The following is a 24353-nucleotide window of genomic DNA, read 5'->3' as shown; positions in this document are numbered from 1 at the left end:
CAGACAAATCAGATGACTAAACATTATCTTAAAATATATAATTTTTGCATATTTTTGGAATTATTATTTGCATTACTTTCTGCTGACACTAGGTGGGGCTGTACGGAAGAGGAGCTGGATAAGCTTTCACTAATAACAGCATTGTGAAAACACAATGCCCTGAGCTCTTTAAGATAGGAGGCTGTCTAACCATTAAAGGCCCAGTGAAGTGCATGTTTTTGCACCAAAATGAAATGGCAGTTTCATTCCTTACATATCATTGTGCCTGTTCATGGCTAAAATAATTTTTAATAATTCATAATTAATGAATTAATGAATTATTAATTTTGCCGTCTGAGCCTAACGGAAGTTGCAGACGATAGTGGCTGTGACGTCACAAGATGTACCCAGTTGCGATTGTAAACATGGCGGAGACTCTGGAAAGTGATACTAGTGTGAGAGAAATGATTGATTTGGACAGCTTTTCGGACAGGATAGATGAGGAAAGTGATCAATCTGGTGCACTTTGAGGGCAACATTAAGAGATTTATGGATACAGCTCTCAACACTCATATGAAACATATATTTCAATAATCAAAAAACATTGGAATGATTTCTTAACCTATTTTATACAACTAATATTACATAGATGGAAATATTTGTTTACATAGATGACCAAACCCACTGAGATAACTTAGGCTACAGTTTACCTCCCTGAGCTGACGTTATCTCTCTCAGTCCCACAGGAGAGCACTCTCCCTCTCCTTATTGTTGAAACAGCTAATCTCCGTTAGCTCCGAGCTAGCACCAGATGCTAACAACAACCCTGTAACTCTGTCAGTCTCTCTTTCTCTCTCTCTCGAATCGACCACTGGCCTTTATTTATCATGATCAATCAAATAATCTACGAAACAATGACCCCAGCCAGGCTCACCTTCATCTTTTGGGAACAGAAACATCGCCACTTCGGCAGACTTGACATTACTACAGCCAGCGGCAATGCATCGTTTCCCCTGTGTTTTTCATCCCTCTTTCTTCACTGTCGCCTCCATTGTCAGGTTTTCTCGATTGGAAATCACTTCCAGTCGACTCCGACACACTTTCCAGGAAAATACTAGCTCAAAAACGTTGAGAAATTCGACTTTGAAAAAGAGAAAAAACGAACGGTGATGAATGTAAACAGTGCAGCGGCGTCCATCTCGTGACGTCACGCAGTAGATCGCAAGCCACGGCCACGAAGGCGAAGGTCGACTGCAGATTTCCCCGGAAAATTCAAAACTCGTCAAATTTGTTGCTATTCCAACATTTTTTGATATGGGTTCCAATGGACAATTTTGGTCATTACTATACGTATTAGCATAACAGATCATGCACAGGTGCACACTTCACTGGGCCTTTAAGGGTTTTAATGGCAAGAAGAATACTTTAAAATTATATTCTGTACTTTGTGTCATCTGTGTCCCAATGTCCTTTCGTATCTATAGAACCATAGGATTCTGCCAATTTGACATCCATCCATCAGCTGGCCACTTCTCCTTTTTAAGGGTTGCAGGGCTTTAGCCGAACCAAGAGCACATTAGGTAAGAGGCATTAGTTATTTAAAAAAAACGAAAATTATTATTCGAATACTTAGTTATGGCTGTAATTAAATTAGGGAAGACAAATGACTCACAACTTTAGAAGTTTCTTCACTGTGAGATGAGAGGATCTCAAGTCTGTGTGAGTCAAGATGTGGTTAGTTTAGTTTAGCATAAAGGCATCCCAGAATTTGAGTAACTCTCCAAAACAGAAAAGTTGACAATCCCGCCCACTTTAAACAGCGATGAGCCGGGTGTGTGGAGGTGTGGAAGCAGGCAGCAGGCTTGAATAACAGCCCATGTGACTGTGACTGTGACTGTTGTCAGAGCGTCCCCGAAAACAGCAACAGGAGTTTGCCAAACAATTCATACTTGCAAATTCATTGCTATGCAATAACAAAGTAACTCTGTTAAAAACATTATACAACGCAGCTTTTGCTTGGATGAAAAACAAGAGAAGACCTGGAGTCATGGTCATCACATCCAGCAAGACCCTCATGTTCGCAGATAATGTGCAAGGAAAGGGAAGGGCAGCAGATAAAAGTGTGCGGGTAAATGATGCGCAAAGATGAAAAAAGGAGAGCAAGAGGACAAGCACTGCATGCTGGCAGCGTTATGAATCATTGAAAACGGCTTGGCACACACTCGATACTGTCTAGCAGCTCTGGCCTCGATAGAGTGAGAAGGCTGATGGAAGCACAAGCTTTGTATCCATTACCACTTAATGTACACACACATATAATGATGCAGTACTGCTGGAGGAATGGCTTCATGCCTGCACTGATCAGCCTGTCCTGAGACCTGCAGCCATCTGACCCCTCACAGCACACTGCTTACTGAGTCACTATCAGTGCACTGTGGGTAATATGCTGCACAGATATCAGAGAAATCTCATATTTTCTGTGTCTTTCACCAAACATAAAGACGACTGTTGACTATCCTGGCTCCAACATGGTTGGCTGATATTAGGACTAATGAAAGTCTACACACTTTCCGTCGCAGACTGAAAACCCAGCTGATTCTGCTGCACCTTGGCCAATAAACCTAAAATTGTAGTTATTAAAACATTCAGGTCAACTGAGATTAGTGCACCAGCACTTACTGTACACTGGTTTGTTTTATTTGAAGCAAATGTACTTGCTGTTCTGAGTTTGTATCTTCTTGGTTGAATGCACTTATTGTAAGTCACTTTGTGTCACGGTTTGAGAAACAAGCAGGACCCAAATGCAGATATAAACTGAAACTTCCTTTATTTCAAGGCTATGGTATATATATATACAATGACAAAACAGAACACTCACCGCAGAACTAGTCAGGGAACAAGACAAACCGACCAAGACAGACAGACAACCCAGAACTTAAATACACACAAGACTCAATCACACAACAAGACACAGGTGAGGAGGGAGGAGAAAACACAGGGGCCCAGGTGAACATAATCAGACAATTAGACACACCAGGGAAACTAATGACAAGAGGAAAACACAGGGAAAAGGACCAGACAATAACCCAAAGGAAAACATGACATGGAAAACAGCAAAAACACCCAAACCTACAAAACTATAAACGTGACATAACATGAGAATCGTGACATAACCCTCCCCTCAAGGGACGGATTCCAGACGTCTCAAAAAAACAAAAATCCAGCAGGGTGGGTGGAGGGGGTCTGGAGGACGGGTCTCGGGCGAACGGCCCGGGGGCAAGGCAGAGTTCAAAAAAGGGGAATTCGGGCGGACGGCCCGGGGGCAAGGCAGAGTTCAAAAAGGGGGATTCGGGCGGACGGCCCGGGGGCAAGGCAGAGTCCATGGAGGGAATCTCGGGCGGACGGCCCGGGGGCAAGGCAGAGTCCGAGGAGGGGTGAAGACCAGACAGCTCCGGAGGCCGGTCAGGAGCCGGTGTCGGCAAGATCCCCCATGGAAGAAGACACAGGACCGCCAGGACTCCCGGCAGGAGAGCAGTCGGCGGAATCCCCAACGCGACAGCACATGGAGTTGGCAGGAACCCCCGCGGAAGAGTAGTCGGCGGGACCTCCAACGTGGCAAGACATGGAGTTGGCAGGACCCCCGGCAGAAGAGCAGTCTGCGGGACCTCCAACGGCTCAGGACATGAGGTTGGCAGGCCCCCCGGCAGAAGAGTCTGCGGGACCTCCAACGGCACAGGACCTTGGGTTGGCAGGACCCCCGGCAGAAGAGCAGTATGCGGGACCTCCAACGGGACCAGACATGGAGTTGGCAGGACCCCCGGCGGAAGAGTAGTCGGCGGGACCTCCAACGTGGCAAGACATGGAGTTGGCAGGACCCCCGGCAGAAGAGCAGTCTGCGGGACCTCCAACGGCTCAGGACATGAGGTTGGCAGGACCCCCGGCAGAAGAGTAGTCTGCGGGACCTCCAACGGGACACGACATGGAGTTGGCAGGCCCCCCTGCAGAAGAGTCTGCGGGACCTCCAACGGCACAGGACCTGGGGTTGGCAGGACCCCCGGCAGAAGAGCAGTCTGCGGGACCTCCAACGGGACCAGACATGGAGTTGGCAGGACCCCCGGCAGAAGAGTAGTCTGCGGGACCTCCAACGTGACAAGACATGGAGTTGGCAGGACCCCCGGCAGAAGAGTAGTCTGCGGGACCTCCAACGGCACAGGACATGGGGTTGGCAGGACCCTCGGCAGAAGAGCAGTCTGCGGGACCTCCAACGTGACAAAACATGGAGTTGGCAGGACCCTCGGCAGAAGCGCAGTCTGCGGGACCTCCAACGGCTCAGGACATGGGGTTGGCAGGACCCCCGGCAGAAGGGCAGTCTGCGGGACCTCCAACGACACTTGAGTGGGTTGGTTCGCCAACAGAACCCGGGGAGCTGGCGTCGGACGGACAGCCATCAGGACACGGGGAGCTGGCGTCGGACGGACAGCCAACAGGAGACGAGGTGCTGGAGTCGGCCGGTATGCCGACAAGACACGGGGAGCTGGCGTCGGACGGACAGCCATCAGGACACGGGGAGCTGGCGTCGGACGGACAGCCAACCGGAGACGAGGTGCTGGAGTCGGCCGGTATGCTGACAGCACATGGGGAGCTGGCGTCGGACGGACAGCCAACAGGAGACGAGGTGCTGGAGTCGGCCGGTACGCCGACAGGACTCGAGGAGCTGGTGTCGGCCGATGAGTCAGCAGGTGACGAGGAGCCGGAAACATGGCTGTGTGGGCCGGCACTGGAGCCGGAAACATGGCTGTAAGGTCCGGTTCTGGAGCCGGAAACATGGCTGTAAGGTCCGGTTCTGGAGCCGGAAACATGGCTCTAAGGTCCGGTTCTGGAGCCGGAACCATGGCTCTTGGGGCTTGAGCTGCTAGCTTGGCCTTGCGACTCCTCTTCTTAGCAGCCGCCTGAATGCTCCGTGGACCTCCATAAGCCAGACGAGTTCCAGAATATGAATCCTGGACAGGAGCAGGAACTGGGGCAGAAGCATGGGTTGACTGCAGACGGAACCCACCGAGGCGTATGGTGCCAGGTTGGGAATTGGGAGGCCGGGAGCTAGCATGCCTGGGGCTAGCAGGCCGGGAATCACACACAGGGAGGATCTTTGAAATCCAGCCAGGTAAGAACTTCACCATACCTGGTTTCTCTCTAACCATCTGGCGCGCCTCCGACAATACAGCCTCCCACTGCTGAACTCCGGGTGCTCTCTTCCATCTATCCGAGCAGTTAGCCAAAAAAAAGGAAACATTTAATAATTCCGACTCGAACGGATCTGCTGGGCCCATTTCTTGGTCGGTTCGTACTGTCACGGTTTGAGAAACAAGCAGGACCCAAATGCAGATATAAACTGAAACTTCCTTTATTTCAAGGCTATGGTATATATATATACAATGACAAAACAGAACACTCACCGCAGAACTAGTCAGGGAACAAGACAAACCGACCAAGACAGACAGACAACCCAGAACTTAAATACACACAAGACTCAATCACACAACAAGACACAGGTGAGGAGGGAGGAGAAAACACAGGGGCCCAGGTGAACATAATCAGACAATTAGACACACCAGGGAAACTAATGACAAGAGGAAAACACAGGGAAAAGGACCAGACAATAACCCAAAGGAAAACATGACATGGAAAACAGCAAAAACACCCAAACCTACAAAACTATAAACGTGACATAACATGAGAATCGTGACACTTTGGATAAAAGCATCAGCTTTCAGGAAATGAAATGTAATGTGATGCAGCTTATTAAGCAGGCTACACTGTTAGAGTTAGCAGTCTTTTTTTATACCACAAAATGAACAAATAAAACACTACAAACATCTTTACAGATAGTTACTATAATTTGCCCAGCATAATGGGTATAGTGCATTGACTGTATAATTTAGAGCAAACGTTATATGTCAAGAATTATTATTCATAATTGACTGTCAACAAAGCATTTGTTCTGCTGTAGTCAGGCCCTGTATGGGGCCAATATTCCATCATGTCAAGGATTTTGTTAGAATAGTCCATCATGGGCTGTTCATATCATTTCTAAAATGTTTTCTTTATTTCAGTGGTTGGTGTCACTTAATACTATCTTATAATGACAAATCAGTATTTATTTACTTGTTTTTTTAAAGCAAGTAATGAACACGAATGAGGAAAAATGTGGGCATTTTTAAGTGGTAAAGAACTATTTAGTTCTCCAATACATGTTGTTCTCTATACTTTTCATCCTTGTTGTGTTTGGGCCGATGATGGTTCTGTCGTCACTAAACTTTATTTTGGGGTTGTACCATGGGTGGCCTGAGGACGTGTGGGAACATGGAACAGGAGAGGGCTGAGCACGCTGCCCTGAGGGACTCCGGTGCAGAATAGTTCAACATTTCTGACAGTGAGTTGAGAAGATTAATGTCCGTTTCAGATCACTGTGTACATGGTAGGAGCAGAACGTGGTTAGCCTGGCCCTGTCAAAATAAAAGATACATAAACCTAGTTTACATCTCTGGAGCCATGAAATAACTTTGAAGTTATATTAATATGTTTATATTTCTGTATTGGATATGTGTTTCAAAGTATTTGAATTTTCAAACATATTTTTGGGTAGTGACTTTGTTTTGTTTGTTTCCTAAAGCTGCTACCATCTCTAATCTCTTAAATCTTGTTTTATTACATTTGTGGGGGGAAAAGGAGTACGGTGTTTTTTTGTTTTAATAGTTTATCCATCTGCTGTGCCAAGTACTTCTATGCATCTTCCACGGCTTAATGGTCAGAGAGTGTCATTGAGCTCAGTTTTAGTGTCTTTTTTGACACCAAGGTATCATGATGACCTCACTGTGACACTTCAGGCGGCTGCACACAGTCACAGCACCTGACTGTTGTTCACCAACAACTTCCAGCATGTTACTCCCCAAACCCACAAATTGTCACTGTTACACATACAGTATTAGATAAAATGTGAAAAGCTAAAATTAGGCTAGCCACATCCAGACGCTAGCATTTTTATTGGGAATACATTTATTTGGTTAGAACAATAAGGCTTAGACCTTTTGGTGAATGGGCTTATAATTATATTGTAAACTAGAGTAAATCTTGTTGAGTCCAAGGGCAGAAGTGTGACATTCCAAGAGTGCTGCCATGGCAACAAAATACTAAAAAATGATTTTAAATCATTGAAAAGAGCATTACATTACACTCCTAAATGAACAACTAATTACAGCTGTAGCTAGAAAATGAACATTTTTGATTCTGTAGAAGTCTTTAAGTCTTAAAAAAAAGTATATTTTTTAATTACATCATAAATAGACTTCACTTTCATGTAGTTGGTAGGCCCTGTGGTCTAAATCAGCGGTTCTCAACTGGTCAGGCCTCGGGACCTACTTTTCTCCTTTTTCAATAAATCGCGACCCGAAATTTTGAACCACTCAAATCTATTCAACAAAAAATTGTGCTGTAATATATACGCTTTTGAGCACACAATATTAATTAAAGTGAAGTACAGTGCATATATCCCTTCACAGAATTAAAGTATGCTTTTAAAAAAGGTTTAAAGTTTCTTGAATCAAAGCTGAACTGTATAACATAAAAAGGCACACTTGTATTGTACTCAATAAAAAGGCAGACTTGGTGCCAATCCTGCAAATTCACCACACGTGAAAAATGTGACATGTTGAAAATCCAACCCCAGAAGGGGGGTCTGGGGGGATTCTCCCCCACGAGATTCTTAGAAATACTAACATATAAACTACGCATTCTGGTACACTCTGAGAAGAAAATAAAGAAATCTATTACTACCCGACATATTCATAATATTTGATGCCATTGTTTGTGTTTCACTTTATTCTGAAGCTGAACTTGCTGCTCCACACGGAGAGAACAGCAAAGAGGAGATAGTCTGTGTGACTTACTTTAAATTGTGGGTAAGGACAGATAGTTCTGTGACCTGTCAATCATCAAACCGGGGGTCATATTTCATTACGTGTTCATTTTTATGAACCGTTTATGGTCTCCGGTACTTCCAGTCCAACGCCTACTGCATGCACAGCGTTAGAAAATCGGGCCTTCAAAATAAAAGTTTGACTTTTATTCACTCACACATCTGCGACCCACTCGAAACGGGTCCGCGACCCACCAGTTGAGAACCACTGGTCTAAATGATTTAAACCTGGTCCTAAAATGAAAATAATCAATCAATCAAACTATTTTTATGTCATTCTCCTGTCTTTGTGGATGATGTGCTTCAGTTTTGCTTCGTGTGGGAAAGTGTTGCCTGTCCTCTTCAAGGTCACATGGTGGAGAGGAGGTTGTTTGGCGACAGAAGGAAGCTGCTGAATTAGTCATATGACTTGTTTATGTTGTATTTTGTATTATCATGGTACAACATACTTGCATGTATATCCAACCTGGGAAAGGGATCCCTTTCTGGTTTTCTTATTGTTTGTTTGTTTGTTTGTTTGTTTGTTTGTTTAACCAGGTGAAAGCCCCTTGAGATCAAAATATCTCTTTTTCAAGGGTGACCTGCAGGACATTAGTTACACATGTAACATAAAAACAAAAGAACAACAATAAAGATGACATACAATGTACAGGGTACAGTTTACAAACTCTATTTACAGTGACAGGTACCATGAGTATCAAACAGCATGTCACCCAGCCGAGTTTTAAAATGATGCAGGGGAACCAAAGTGCTCAGTTTTAAACATGTTTGGAGACTGTTCCAATTTAGTGGAGCTGCACAACTAAAAGCTTTCTTCCCTAAGACAGTCCTAGCACTTGGCACATTTAATAAAACAACATCATGAGATCTCAGGCAATAAGTACTTTCAATTAGTCGAGAGATCAGAGAGCAGATATAAAAAGGTAGTTTACCCAACATGGCTTTGTAAATGAACATGTACCAATGACTGAGCCTCCGTAAAGTTAGTGAAGGCAGACCTTCCCTGGCATACAGGGTACAGTGATGAGTAAGTGCTTTACAGTTAGTAACAAATCTCAGAGCACTGTGATAGGCGGCATCTAACTTTTCCAGGCAATGGGCAGGTGCATTCATATAGATCAAATCACCATAGTCCAGCACAGGTAAAAAGGTCACAGTGACTAGCCTTTTCCTGGCCTCAAGTGAGAAACAGGACTTGTTTCTAAAAAAGAAGCCTAGTCTAACCCTCAGATTTTTAAGCAGGTTAATGACCTGAAGTTTAAAAGTAAGACAATCATAAAGCCAGATACCTAGGTATTTATAACAGGTAACCACTTTGAGTACTTGTCCTTGCATAGTAACAATATCCAAAGCAGTGTCTGTAGTCTTTTTAGCTTTAGAAAAGAGCATTACCTTGGTTTTATCAACATTTAAAAGAAGCTTTAGTTCAGAGAGCTGAGTCTGAATAATGTTAAAAACAGCCTGTAATTTAACAACAGCCTCCTGAATGGAGGTACATCACGGTATCATCCGCATACAAATGTAAAGTAGCTTCATCCACATTTTCACCTAAACTGTTGATATATAGAGAATAAAAGTGGACCTAAAACAGAACCTTGAGGAACACCATTTGCAATGTTCAACCACTCAGAAGACAGCCCATCAAAGTGAACACATTGGGACCTTTCAGAGAGGTTGTTCACAAACCACCCCACTGCATGGCTGGATATGCCAATACTGACCAGCCTCTGCTTCAAGATGCGATGATCGACGGTATCAAACGCTTTGGAAAGATCAATAAACAGAGCTGCACAACTCTGCTTATTGTCTAAGATACTCGTAATGTCATTCACCACTTTCATTGTGGCAGTGATGGTGCTATGTTGCTTTCTGAAGCCTGACTGATGTTTAGACAGGATATCATTTTTACATAAAAACTCCTTTACTTGTTCACTCACTAGGCGTTCGAGCACCTTCGCCAGAACTGACAATTTAGAGATGGGCCTATAATGATTTAATAAAGTGGCCTCCCCACCTTTTAGTAGAGGCAGGACATAAGCTGACTTCCATACTTTTGGAATTGCATTTGTGCTGAGGGAGAGGTTAAAAAGAGTAGTGAGAGGTGGAGCAATAAAATCTGCAGCTATCTTTAAAAAGAAAGGTTCTACGTTGTCCGGGCCAGCCGGTTTCTTAGGATCTAACTTAGATAATGCATCATGAACAACATTAACAGTAAAAGGAGTAAAACTGAAAGGGTTTTCCAGACCACATTGTTCAGAGTCATGGATTGGCGTGTTCATAGAAGCAGAGTTTTAAACAGAATCAAACAGAGAACCACAGGACACAAAATGCTCATTAAAGCAATATGGCATAGTGGCCCTGTCCGATATAGTGCCAGATGCTGTGGTAATGCACGGAGGTAGCTCATTTCGGATATCACTGGTGCATACCGATTTTATGGCTTTCCAAATTGTCCTAGGATTATTTAGGTTTTCTGTGGTAACTGACAAATAGTACTTCGACTTAGCACTTTTGATATGTGAAGTGAAGCTATTCCTTAGCTGCCTAAAACGCAGCCATTCTACCTCTGAGCCTGATTTCCTTGTCTTTGCCCAGGCCTTGTTTCTCTCATGCATGGGACTAGACAGTTCAGCAGAAAACCAAGGATTGTCACGTCCCTTTACTCTTTTTTTCCCCAATCAAAATGATTGATTTTTTTCCTGAATTTTTTCAACTGAACAACACATTCAAGGACTAATCCTCTATAACTCTACAATTCAAGAAGCAACAGTGGCAAACTATTGCACAATTGACTCTCAAACGCCCCCTACAGGACAACGAACTGGTGACATGGTTAAGATTCCCCCCTTACTGGTGACGGTGTTACATCAGTGTTAACCACAAAACTTTAAGATATGACAAACTGCAGTGTGTTATGGTGGAGGCCAGTGCAGAACTGTGCAAAATCTTATAAGGAGTACAACAAATTCCAAATGTACTTCAAAACATGCAACCGCCCCCCCGCCCCCCCCCCCCCCCCCCGCCCCCCACATCATGTTGCAGTATCAGCGATGTTTGGCTAGGGGATGCCACAGGAACACCAAACTGCTCCATCAGGGCTGGAGATAAACTACTGCGGATGACACATGACCTCCTGATGTTCTAAGCATTCATTCTTAATACATTACTTCTCATTCACTGTAGTCTACCCCCTCCACGTCCTGTGACATGATTTAGAGGTATGGTGCCCTAAAATACAATGTAAGAAAGAAACAAGTCCTCAGGATAATTAAAAAATAAATGTTATTTTATACATAATGTGCCCTCCAAAACCCAAAGCACCTACTTATCCTTGCAAATGAATACTCAAGAAGCATATTGGTGTTTGTATAAATCTAATCCAATGCTAACTGAACATGTGTTGTATAGATGTGAAACTATGTTAAATATTGTGATTAAACGAGAAGAGAATGTCATTTCTAAGGGTAAAAGTACAAATAAATGGAATGTAAAGAATAGTGTGAATGTGGTTATGTTTTGACTGCAACTGAACGGTTTCTATTAGCTAATCTGTGAAAAATATAAAAAATCTTCCCTTCATTCAAAAGATTGTCTCTCACAGTTGCCAACACATGAAAAGTGTTTATTTTGCGCTTCTTGCCAAACGGTTCTCACACATTCAGGAAGAAGTGGTGCAGTTTGTATTTCCCCTTCCAAAGCTAAAAGCGTCCTGTCTCACAGAGCAGCCCCCCCCCCCCCCCCCCCCCACACCCCTCCCCATCCTCTGCAGGCTCCTCTCTGCAGCCCTCAACCGACTGATTCAAAGAAACACTCTATTCTTCTGCTACATTCAGGGCCCATGGGAAAAAATTGTAAATATGAGCTTCTTGCATGCAAATCCTGCTCACCTCAGGATTGTATGAGCTGGTGAATGGACTGGTGCAGTTTTTTTTAGGTGGATCCTAAGGTAAGCATCTCAAGGGCTCCCTCAACATGTTTGATCTATAAATGTATATAAATGTGCATGCAATAAGATATTTGGCAAACTAATGTTTATGTTACCTTCACGTTTTGTTCAGCAGGATAATCTCTATTTATTAAAGCCACGTCTATGAATTAAACATCCATGAAATAAACAAATAACATCAGTAAACACTGAAAAAACTGAAGCGTTGACTTAAATTAAATTAATTATTTCCGCAAATTTCAAATAACTGTATTAGGTTAGTTGAAAGCAACAATACAGTTGTGTGAAATCTGTCAACATAATACATTTAATCAAAGCCAACGGTTCATTTTTTTCAGTGAAGGCAGTTTGATGTTCAGTATAGTCTCATTTATTCACTTTTTATGACGCATTGAACCTTCAGACATTCACCAGTGGTGTATTTAATTACGTATTTTATGTCGTAGGCCAAAACGTGAACATCTCTTCAGCTTGTGTTAAACAGGCATCTATAAAGTGTTTGACTTCAAGACGAGGGAACCGGAATTGGTGAAATGCTAACTCATTCCCACGTTTACGGACTCATTCCTGCCCCACTCTATGGCCACACTAACGTTGAGGCCAAAAAGTCGGCACTCATAAAACGGAATGTTAAATCCAAACACAGTCAACAACTGGTAAAATAGTAGGCTATATTACAAGACTGCAAGACATGACTGAAACCAACATATGATATGAAAGCAGCATTAGTCAAAGCTTTATTGATTTTAATTGAGATAGTCTTCTGTTTCAACACCGGACACTCTCTTTCTCAAGACTTCAGTGATGGAAAAACTACAAAATGCATATATTCATGTAGTAAAAGAGAAAATAGAACAACTAGAATGTAAAACATTTTTAACAAGAGTGCAAATCAAAGTCATGTAGGGCTTTTTGAGAACAAAACCTGACAGTAATACATTTTATGTAGACACAGCCTTCAGAACTCTATGGCTAATTTATTTAAAATAGTTAAACTGTCTTCTTGTATGCTATTATTATTATTATTATTATTATTATTATTATTATTATTATTATTATTATTATATGATTAAGTCGCCTACTGTGTTATTATTATTGATGCATTAACCTTTAAGTTTAGCACCTTGGTTCTTGGCCCATTTTTTATCTGCCACTAGCTGTCAAATTAAACATGGTAGATAAAAGCAGCGTACACTGTATCCATCTTAAACATGGTCGAATAAGGTATAGCAAATGGATCACTGAAGTACGGAAACATTTAGCAAATATTTGCTCGTTTATTTACACAAAATCAAAAGTAACACAAATATTCCTAAAATGAAATATAGGTACATTTAAGAAGTAGCTTTATTTGTCAAAAAGAATTGCATCCCAATGTGCAACTTTACTGTGCAATATGTGCAAAAGTAGCTTATTGTGTTATTAACATTAATGCATTAACATTAAGTGTAGCATCTTGGTTTTATCCACAATTTAAATCTGCAACTAGTTGTCAAAGTAAACATGATAGAATAAAGGTATCCTTATATAGAAGAAGAAGTAGGGTGAAATTGTACACTAAGAAACATTAAGCATATGTTCTGGCTTACTTTTACCGTAGTTTAAAGTTTACGTTTTCTACTTTTCCCACATTACATGAACGCAGCACTGTCTTCCCTTCTTCCTCTTCTCATCCACTCTGCAGGGCATTGTGGGGGGGGGGGGGGACTGCTAAGAGCCGAGCCTGCCTGCAGAGTCACTCACATTCCTGGCTGGGATTCAATGACTGAGCCAGACACACAAACACAGAGGGAGGGGGTGCGCGTGAGAGAGAGAGAGAGAGAGAGAGAGAGAGAGAGAGAGAGAGAGAGAGAGAGAGAGAGAGAGAGAGAGAGAGAGAGAGAGAGAGAGAGAGAGCGAGGGAGCGAGAGCGAGGGAGCGCGAGCAGGCTGCCTCGCAGACTTCTCTCAATACAGTCAGAGTGAACTGCGGGGGCACGCGGAGTGGATTTCTGCAGTCACCGACAGCGGAAAGAGCCTCAAATAACGATTTTTTAATTGAGCTGTTTCGACTCAAAGACCCGCTTTTGTGTTATTTTTCGCTTGTTTGTTTTGGAACTCGAAAAACAGAACTTCTCTTGAGTTTGGAGAGCCTTTTTTCAGATATGGACAGTCGGCGACCCGCTGCAGGGAGCGACTGGCCGGTGTACCCTCAGTAGACTTGGGAATTACACTGTGAACTCGCCTTCTGGCTTTTTTTTACTGGATGTTTCATGAAGCGCTTTGCATTTTTGGTCAGTTCTGGGACACCGTGGATTTACCAGGTTCGGAAACGGATAGATACTCGTGACTCACTGTCGACGACCAGAAGGATTTACGCTTCTAAAGTTGAAGGGAAAACATGGAGACTGTAAATCGGCAGAGCTTCCAGCCTCACCCGGGACTGCAACAAACTCTCAAGCAGTTTCACCTCAGCTCTATGATCTCTCTGGGCGGACCGGCGGCTTTCTCTGCCCGGTGGCAACATGAGCTCCTGTTCAAGAAGGACGGAAAGGAGCCCGAGCCGGCTCTGCAGCATCTGCCGCCCCCGGTGATGCCGGGCCCGCTGTTTATTCCGTCGGACCGCTCCACTGAGAGGTGCGAGACTGTGCTGGAGAGCGAGACCATCTCCTGCTTCGTGGTCGGCGGGGAGAAGCGACTGTGTCTACCGCAGATCCTCAACACGGTGCTGCGGGACTTCACCCTGCAGCAGATCAACTCAGTTTGCGATGATCTGCACATCTACTGCTCCCGGTGCACGGCGGACCAGCTGGAGATCCTCAAAGTCATGGGGATCCTGCCCTTCTCTGCACCGTCCTGCGGTCTCATCACCAAGACGGACTCCGAGCGGCTCTGCAACGCCCTGATCTACGGAGGCGCCTACCCTCCGCGCTGCAAGAAGGAGCTGAGCGGAGGCTCCCTGGAGCTGGAGCTCACCGAGAGGAGCTTCAAAGTCTATCACGAGTGTTTCGGCAAGTGCAAGGGGTTGTTCGTGCCGGAGCTGTACACCAACCCTAACGCAGCGTGCATCCAGTGCATGGACTGCAGACTCATGTACCCTACCCATAAGTTCGTGGTGCACAGTCACAAGGCACAGGAGAACAGGACTTGCCACTGGGGCTTCGACTCGGCCAACTGGAGGGCGTACATTCTCCTGGGCCAGGATTACTCGGGGAAAGAGGAGAAGGCCCGTATGGAGCAGCTCCTGGACGAGATCAAGGAGAAATTTGACTTCGCCAACAAGTACAAGAGGAAAGCATCGTCCAGGGTGAGTTGGTCCTCATACCACACTACTCCCCCACGGGCTCTAAATTCTGTGTTTTCTGTGTTGCACTGTGGGTTTTGGTTTGCTCTTTCTGATCCGAGTTTATGCAGTAGTTGTTTTTTCTTAAATGTTCCTGCACAGTACCGAGTTTACAGTTTGATACACACCCTATAATGCATTAATATCTAACAGCTTGGCAACTTGTAACTTTTAATAACGGGATGGAGGGTCCCCTCAAATGTCCCTGCACCCAATTGGATAATGCTGTATTGGTTCATAATTGTGCTCGTGGGAATCCCTTGAGAGGGTTCCCTTGAAACTTGTCCCTCTCAAATAATGCATGAACACAGTTATTCTGAGCCATTTACACCCCTACAAAAATAACTTGGGATCGTATTGATGTCCTGCTGTGTAATATGTGTCAACCTATTTGGCCATCTTTGACATATTGTGACTAATTGGGCCTCATCCAGCAATGACAACAAAACGCCTCTGGTGGCAATAAAGCCATTATTTGCCTGAGAAACACCTCTCAGGATCACTTTTATTGGCCTGCACTGTAAATACAATCTCATTTACTAACAAATGGCTCAATGGAAAATGGTAAACAACAGTTAGGGGCAGTGTGTCGATTAAACATGGATCCAAGTGAGGAAATAATTATTCTTTTATCCAGTGGGATATCCTTCCACAGTGAATATTTCTTTCACTGCACGTGTGCTCCCATGGGGAGAGATACACTGCCAAAGCATTGGGATTACTCTTCTTACAACAAGGTGTGCTTGTGCGAGAGCCTTGTGTGTCACATGAAATGTACTATATTTCTGGTTGTCATGTGCCTGGCTTCCTGTGGATCAGCAATATTTTGAGATAGTTCTAAAATGTTTGAATAATCTAAATTAGCGCATATATGCAGGTTTTGGCTCTGCATGTTTCCTTTGGTCTAGGTGATCAGATACGAGGCTTCCAACCAATGAAGTAGTTGAGACATCTGAATATTTTTTCCATGTTCCTGCTGCTCTGCTCTTTGGGCTGATTGACTGTAGAGGTGTGTGAAGGGATCATAATCTGTTTTTTGGTGTGCCGGCAGGAGTTTTCAGAGAGAGAGAGAGAGAGAGTAGTTGGGTGGTAGACTGATAAAAGGAATCCCACCCCCAACCCACCACTAGAAAAAAGGCTAGGGCAGCCATTTGCATGAGCTGTTACACATGAATGGAGTTGATGGAGCAGGGTTTAGAAGTATTGTGGTGGAAACATAATATGATCCCAACAAAGGAGAGCATTCAGCAAACATCGGACCCTCCTCCCAAACATCCACCTACCCCAGGCCAGCCACCCACCTCTGACATACATGCACCCATACTCCCCTCCCCCTCTTACCTACTTTTTACTTCAATCTGATTGAAACCAGAGTGGACTTCTGTGCTGCAGACTTGTTGATGAGGCACAGAAAGCAAAAGTGTTTACAAGAAGCTCCCATCCAGTTCTCCACTGAGGCTTCTTTCAGAGGAATCTGCCAAAGAAAGAGAAATCAGGGAGACCATTGAAGTCCTAGAGAGTGCCAAAGCCCTGCCATGCATGGTGAATACCCACTCTTGGCACACACTTTCATTCAGACTCAAGTGGGCACACCTTAAGGAGCCCCACTTTTAGGGGCCTCTTCTATTTTTATAAGTGCCGACGGGGCACCCAAGTGTTAAGCCCAAGGCTCATTTGAGCCTCTACCCCGCTTTTTAAATTGTAGCCTCCTATTTCTCTCGCAAGTACCTTGCTTTAAGAAATTCTAATGAGGGAATACATGCTGGGTAGGAGTTGAGGAATATTGCTTAACTTATGACTACAGAGCTCCCCTTTGTCAGCACATTTCAGCACAGCCAAGGCACTTTGAAAACGCTCTTGCAGGATGTGAGGCAGAGTGCTAGACTGTGTCGTGCTGCCTGCTACCTAGCGCACGAGAAAATGCCATCATCTGCGTGCTGTCAGCGGAGTAACCGGGCAGCTCTGTGAATATTAATGAGGCTGTTTCAAAAGTGTTAGCAGCAGTCTCGCATGCAGACAGACACAGGAAGTTATATTGTGGCACTTCCCTCCTTGCAGATGCTCTTTTCAGAGGTTCCTTCTGAGACATGCATATCTCTGAATCACACCGTTTGAGTGTAACAGCTTTTCACTTTTTGTAACGTACTTGCATTTGTGGAAGTGAAGGAAGGAGCTTGGGTTCGCAGTAAGAGTGCATTCTCTGTTCCAGTCTTAGAGGATATGAGCCGCGACTCTGATTGTAAACAGCTAATGCAGCAAACTATTGAGTTGTTGAAATGAGTTTATAAGCTGGGTGTGGAGCTGTTCTCTGGGTGGTTGATGCCAGCCCCTGGCTGCGAGTCCTTTGGTTTCTGGCTGGTACACATGTGGGTGGCACACATAATCAGTGGCTTTCCGCATCAGGATGTTTAGATAAGGGTTGTGGCTTCAGATTTAGTATGTTGTGAACTTTATAATTTGCCCTCAAGATGATGTGATTCCTACAAAATCCGTCTGTTTAAGCGAGATATGAGCAAGAGAATTGAGGGGCTAGGGGGTTGTTTGCTGTCGAGCCAGCTCAAGCTTGACTCACGCTTGGTTCAAAACCAGCAAGTATATGTCAGAGATTTCATTTTTGTGAGGATCCTGTTCCGGCAGTCAGTGGGTATAATTCCAGAGCCGCTACTCCTTCGGTGAGGCACCTGATGTGATCTGAAAACACTCTTTACTTGGCTTTCATTAAACATATTAACCCTGACCTGGATGCTTCAATTCAGATTTCCTCCTAATCCAGCGACCCATTTGGATTCTGTAGCGATGTGTTTAGAGACAAAGGAGTAGTCAGAATCTGTCCAATGATTCTGTGCTGCTCCATTAAGTAACTGTAATGACACCAAACTCATACCTGCAGGCTGTTTCCAAGCTTTATCCTGTGGCTCGTTGTAATAAAAGCTAACTGAACCGACTGTTCTGTAGCACAGAGCTATAAAGGCCTGAAAACGGCAAAAGGAAACAAAACGTTTGTGAGCTTTGAATATTTGCCTCTAAGGCAGGCCTATTCAACTGGCGGCCTGCGGGCCAGATGCGGCCCAGAACCAACTCCCGAGTGGCCCAGCCTCCCGTAGCCAAATTCCTACACTAGTACAGACCATGAACGCAACACTCCGCATTGCATAAAAAACACCAAACCACAACGCAGCACGTTTTTTGAAAGTGCAACTCTAAAACATGTCTCTCTCAACTCTGAAGCGTAAACAGAGACAAAACGGTCATTTATCTAGTGGAGCAGATCCAAGTCAAGCTGGACCTTTTCGCTACCGACTTGAGCACGGGTCGGATGCTGCATTTTCCGACACTCCCCAAACACATCACATCTCCGGCTCAAATCACGGATGTGATGACAGATTTCATTGCGAGGTTGAAAGAGAACTTTGCCGGTCGATTGGATGGACTTGCTCTGCCCACAGAGGTGATGGGCTTTGCCAGAGACCCCTTCACTGTTGCCATAGAGGGGGACGTATCAACCAGAGCAAAGGAAGTGGTCCCCTCCCCTGCATCGACAAGGGGAAATATACACTGGAACTTATTGACATGCAGCGCATTAACGGGCCAGCGAAGTTTTGGAGTGATGTCAAAAAACAGCAGTTCCCTAATGTTCAGAAAGTAGCGATCTGTGTGCTCAGTATGTTTGGATCAACATACACATGTGAATCAAGCTTTTCACACATGAACTCAATCAAAAGTAGCACTCGCTGCTCCCTGACTGACAGCACTCTTCACCAATGTCTTAGGATTGCATTGACATCCTATGAGCCAAAAATCACTGCTCTTCTTCAAAACAAAAAAATTCCCTTCTCCCATTGAGAAAGTCAGCGATTACAAATCACAAATGAGGTGATAGTAAGCACCTAGTTTACTATAGTAGACGTGTAGTGTAGTATTCATTCATATAGTTACCCGTATCCCTTGTTATGGGTTTGTGGACTGAAGGGTTTGACAGTTCTTTCTGTATTCATTTAAATGCACTTTGTAATGTGTCTGGGTCAAATGTGACCAAAACGTATGATTTTTTTGTTATTACTTGAAAGTGATTAAATAGTATTGCTTTGTGTTGCATTGGAGCTCTTTAGCTGTTTTTTTTGTAAGTGAGGACATTTATTAAGACTGCTATTATTTTATTCAGTAAATGCACTTTTTGATGTGCCTGGTTCAAAAAACATAACCTGAATATTTGACTTCTAAAGCAAACAAATGTAATGCTACAACTATGCACTTTTTTTCAGATTCTGTTAAATGAATGCTAATTTGTTGTGTTTTTATGCACTTTTTGACCTACCTTTGTTAGATGAACAATGAATAAAAATTGCATGTTTTTCATCGCAGTAATATGTGTTGGTTTAAAATGTGTCACTACCCGCTTTTTACAGGCCGCTGAATGTCTGGCCCAGCTCAATTTTGTAGTTATAAAATCTGGCCCAACTGAATGTGTAGTTGAAAAGCCCTGCTCTAAGGCATTGCATTCCAATATCTGACTGCCATTCTCTAATGTGCAGGACCTAAAACTTCCCCTTTTACTTCCAACAACCCCCAACCCTGAGAAGCCCCCACTGCTGCTTGGGATATCTGGCCTCCAGCTGAAGGGGCCGCTTGTTTCAGGAGGGAGGTTGGGCGGTGGTGGTGGTGGGGGCCCAGAGGAAGTGAACTCCCCAAGGGGATATAGGCCCATGTCCTGTTTCATATGCAAGGCGCAGTGTTGGCTTAGCCTGCTGACAGCCAGCCATGTCCACACGGTGGACAGGACAACAGCTGGGAGCTGCACATTTCAATGGCTGCTCAGGGAACATTTCCATTCTCATTTGATGGCTGTTTGGCAAAACGTGGCAGATGCAAAAGTCTAAAGACAATTTGTCGTGGTCGTTGTGTTGGTGGGGAAAAGTGTTTTTAAGATATTCAATGCTGCATTTTCTGTTATTTTGTTCTCTTTTTCTGCCTGTTAAATAGCATCATTTAAAATGGGTGCACTGTGCTTGGAAAAGGAGGAAACTACCAATTCAATTAGGCATTTATAATGAGTTCTGTTGCCGGGCCAGGCTGCCAGGCTGCCAGGCTGGGTTTCTAATGGGAGACAGTCAGTCCATGCTGTGAGGCATGACTGAGGATCACAGAGATCAATGCCAAATTGACATTCAAGTTGTCTCCGTGTCAAGTGTGATTGAAAACTCCATCACTTCTCCAGCTCAATGAAACCAAACCAACACAGAAGGAGAGTTCACCGGTGAGATCAAAAAAGGCTTCTTTTAAATGATTTGGACAGCAATTGCTCATTGCCTGAATGTTATGCAAATTAAGTCAATTAAAAAGAGGGTGTTTAATTAGTCATTTAGTTTGTTTGCTCGTTTTTGTTGTTGTATTCATTTCCACATATGCCGTGGCTTTCTCAAAGCCTTTCCATTTACACAGTAACATTCTAAAGCACACTTATTGTGCTTATTTAGACTCCTCGACACAAACTTTAAGTAACATGTATGTCGAAAGATGACAGGTCTGCACGATGATTTTGATGTGCATTAAAACGTTCGGTCAGTGTTTCCAGTTGTGTGAGGAAGTGGGAGAGGGTGGCAGAGCATCACAGGTTATATAGCATGTTGTGTTGTCTGGAAACATTGTCAAAAGGCTGCCATAGGAGTATGAGCGGAAAATGAGCTATGCAGGGATTCTTTTCATATGCCATGTCTCCCTGCCAGACGCTGTTTTAGTGGTTTGATGTCTGCCAACAAAAGGAATTTCCCAGTAGCTGCTCGATTGTGCACAAGTATCTTAAACAGTATGTGTTAGGGGGGGGGGGGGTTGTTGTAGGATTCAGACGACTGTCACTTGACTCACATGACCACCTTGTGTGTGTTTATCTTAGCATGATAACTCTGATTTTTCTATTCCAACCAATGACGCCAGACTTTTTAAACAATGCAAAGAGATGAATGGTTGGACCCCATAATTAGGGCTCAGTATCAAACCTTTGGTTAACAATTACTTCTTTAGTAAGAAATGTAATTATAGCATAAGTGTTGGCATTCTTATAAGATACGTCCTTATTATGTAAAGCTGGTTCTCGTTTTAAGACGTTTGAGCAGCATTTCTAGTTCTGCGTGTTCGTAGGCCTGTCACGATAATTAATTTTGTTGGACGATACATCTTTCTGGAAATTATTGCGATAAACGATAATATTGTCGGCACCGTTTTAAGACATAATGATAGTATATAATAATAATTCAAGTACATCCTTTCAAACATAACTTTGTATTGAACATTCAACATTGCAAATGAAATGTGAAATAATATTAAAATATATAAATTATATATAATAAATAAAACAAATTAATTAAATTATAATAAATTAATTAAATCACACAACCAAAACAATAAATTAAATAGTCAGGCTGGAAAACAGAGCTCTCTCTCTCATATATATATATAAATATATATATATATATATATATATATATATATATATATAAATAAATAAATAAATATGAGCACACATTATCTCACAAGCAAAAAAAACCTCCTTAAAACAACAGTCAAGTATCCAGTCCACTGTCAAAGACCCAGATGCCTCAACAGGCCATATCCAAATCTGTTTTTCTAAGTTTTCGAGCAAGGAACACCAACATGTTTGCATTGTCGGGCGGGGGCTCTCCATCTCCAGCTGCCGTGTTTGCTCCCAGCTGGGAAAACGGAATGGGGTGGTTGTGTTTTAGGTGGTTTAAAATGCGTGGTATTGCCTGCTTTTGTCGCTACCTTTTTTAAACCAATGCGACACACCGCCCGGCTCATTCAAGTCCGTAGGTTCGCCTCGTTGATTTGGTTTGAATCCAAAATACTGCCACACCGGAGAATCGAGATGTGTAGTTAGGTTTTGTAACCAATTCCATTTCACTTTAAATTCCCCGCGAGTAAGTCACACGTTGTCTCCCGCTTGTCGCTATATTATTAATTTGGCTGCCACGCTGCTGCACGTGCACGCGGAGTGTCCTGACCCGGCTGTGTGTCAGCCCCGCCCCTCACAGCGCGCCTGGCAGCCACAACGCTCCAGGCTAAAATGCTGGTCACATCTTTATGTAAACGGCAATTTATCGAGCTCAGAAAAGTTATCGAGTCCATTTTTATTTATCGTACGATAAGTCAATTTATCGATTATCGCGACAGGCCTACGTGTTCGTTTCAATCATTCATGACTTTTTGAAAGAAAAAAAATGATTGGGTATTTCTGAAATTAAGAGATAGATAATTCTTGTGTTACCAAATCTCAGGTATCATATTGGCACAATGCCTAGCGATACAAAGAGTTTGATCCCCTGATTGTATTTTGAAGTTGCACATGTTGAAAGCATGTAGAACAAATTCTACTTCCAAAGCATTATTTAGGTGGTACTACATTTATGTAGTGCTCTCGAGTCATCCACTACATATATGAAAATGTTTCCGTTTGCTAAGTTAGTTCAAAAACCTTGATATTGTAGCTATCTTTGACAAATAGCAAAAGTCTTGTTCAGAAAGAGACAGTGACTAAGAAAAGGAGAAGTTCAAGCCCTTATTGAACACTCAGCTTGCAGTGGCTATACTTAATTCTCCGAAGAACCTTAAGAGCGTCCCATTATCTTAAGTGTGGCACTGAAGAAAGAACCTGGTGACCTCCTCTAGGTGTTGCGTGGTAAAGAAGCTCTTCCTCAGTCAGATGGTGCTATGCGTTGTGTTAAATATTCATCAACATACATGGCACTGTAAGCCCAACTATTGTCCTGACTACACATCCCTAAGCAGCACCATCGGCTAACCTTTCGCCTCCTTACCTGCCCCGGGCTGCTGCAGCGGGGAGCATCAGGCAGGCAGCATCAGCATTTCTGCATCTGCCAAGTGGCAAAAAGCTTCAAGCTACACACACTTTCCCTGACAGACACAACAAAGTTCTCACAGTTTACAGGTTGAAAAATTGAAATGTTAAAGGTCCCATGTCATGGCCATTTCTACTGATCATATTTCCATTGTTGAGGTCTACTAGAATACATTTATATTGTGCAATTTTCCAAACTCACATTGGTTTCTCATACAGCATCTCTGTATAGTATGTGTATTCACTCTCTGTCCTAATTGGCTTGTTGGAGCTCCTGCCCCCCCTCCTTGTGAGCCCAGTTGGCTCTGATTGGTGGAGGCTCGTTGCTGCTCGCCGTTGCTGCGAGGAGTGGACAGGTTTCCGGGTCAGCGATACAGCGAGAACAAGCAAAGCTCATCCTGAGCACAAACACTCACAGCCGAAGTAAAAACAATAAGTGTGGCTTGATATTGAGTAAGAAAAAGGTTTATAACGCTGTGAGAATGAGGCTGCGGAGAGCATTTCTCCACCATCCCAACTCGTCTATTACCAGCGTTCAAGGAGCTCTATGCAAGTCAAAGGGGACTCCCTGTTAGTTAGCCAAGGGATCCTGGTGTGTGAGGTGCTCCGCGGATTGGTCTATTTGGGCCAATCCGGTCATTTGTTGTTGATTTGGGTATTCACATGTCACAGAACCCAGGAAGCAAACAATGGAGAATGAGAAATCTCCAACAAGGCGTTCTGGGGCAGCATAGACACGTCTTCTCTGTGTTAGAGTTTTACTCGCTACAGGGTGTACTTTGAGGGTTTTTGACTCTGCAGACCGTTTACATGCAGAAAAACCTTCATAACACACAAGGGGACGGGTAATAACCGAAAAAGCATGACATGGGCCCTTTAAGGCAATTTCATTTGCAGTTTTATTCAAAATGCTACTCATACAAGGTTTTGGTTATAAAACTCCTAAACCAACGAATGTCTGTTCACCTGCAAGCCGTGAGGTTCTGGGTGGGCTGCTCCTCCACCTCTTGTATATGGATCCCACACATGATAAACAAGTCATATCTGAGTTAGGATTAGTGTTTGTGTTTATAGTATTGCCTGCCTCAAGGCGCTAAATGTGTGATTCCAGATGTATTTCCCACACCTTGTGTGTGGGCTACAGCGTCCAGCTGTGGTGATGCTTGAGAGGCATCACATCTGATATCCATACAGGACATGCTTTGCTTAGGAAAGTCTTCCTATCATCTAACTGTATTTCTTTTAAATCTACCATCAACACCTTA

The 24353-nt window shown here is 43.6% G+C and overlaps 1 protein-coding gene across 1 annotated transcript in view; it reads left to right on the top strand.

Moving 5' to 3' along the window:
* The first annotated feature begins 13806 nt into the window (after positions 1–13806).
* LOC307036677 (ski oncogene-like) overlaps positions 13807–24353 on the top strand; it is a 77511-nt gene continuing 66964 nt past the window's right edge. Inside the window, exon 1 of the mRNA XM_079677205.1 lies at positions 13807–15182. Within this exon, the coding sequence (XP_079533331.1) occupies positions 14277–15182 (906 nt within the window). The 5' untranslated portion in view covers positions 13807–14276. The remainder of the gene's footprint in view (positions 15183–24353) is intronic.

The sequence above is a fragment of the Notothenia rossii genome (genome assembly GCF_949606895.1).
Source record: "Notothenia rossii genome assembly, chromosome: 4".
In the NCBI taxonomy this organism is placed as follows: domain Eukaryota; kingdom Metazoa; phylum Chordata; class Actinopteri; order Perciformes; family Nototheniidae; genus Notothenia; species Notothenia rossii.
This window is presented reverse-complemented; position numbering and strand designations above follow the sequence as displayed.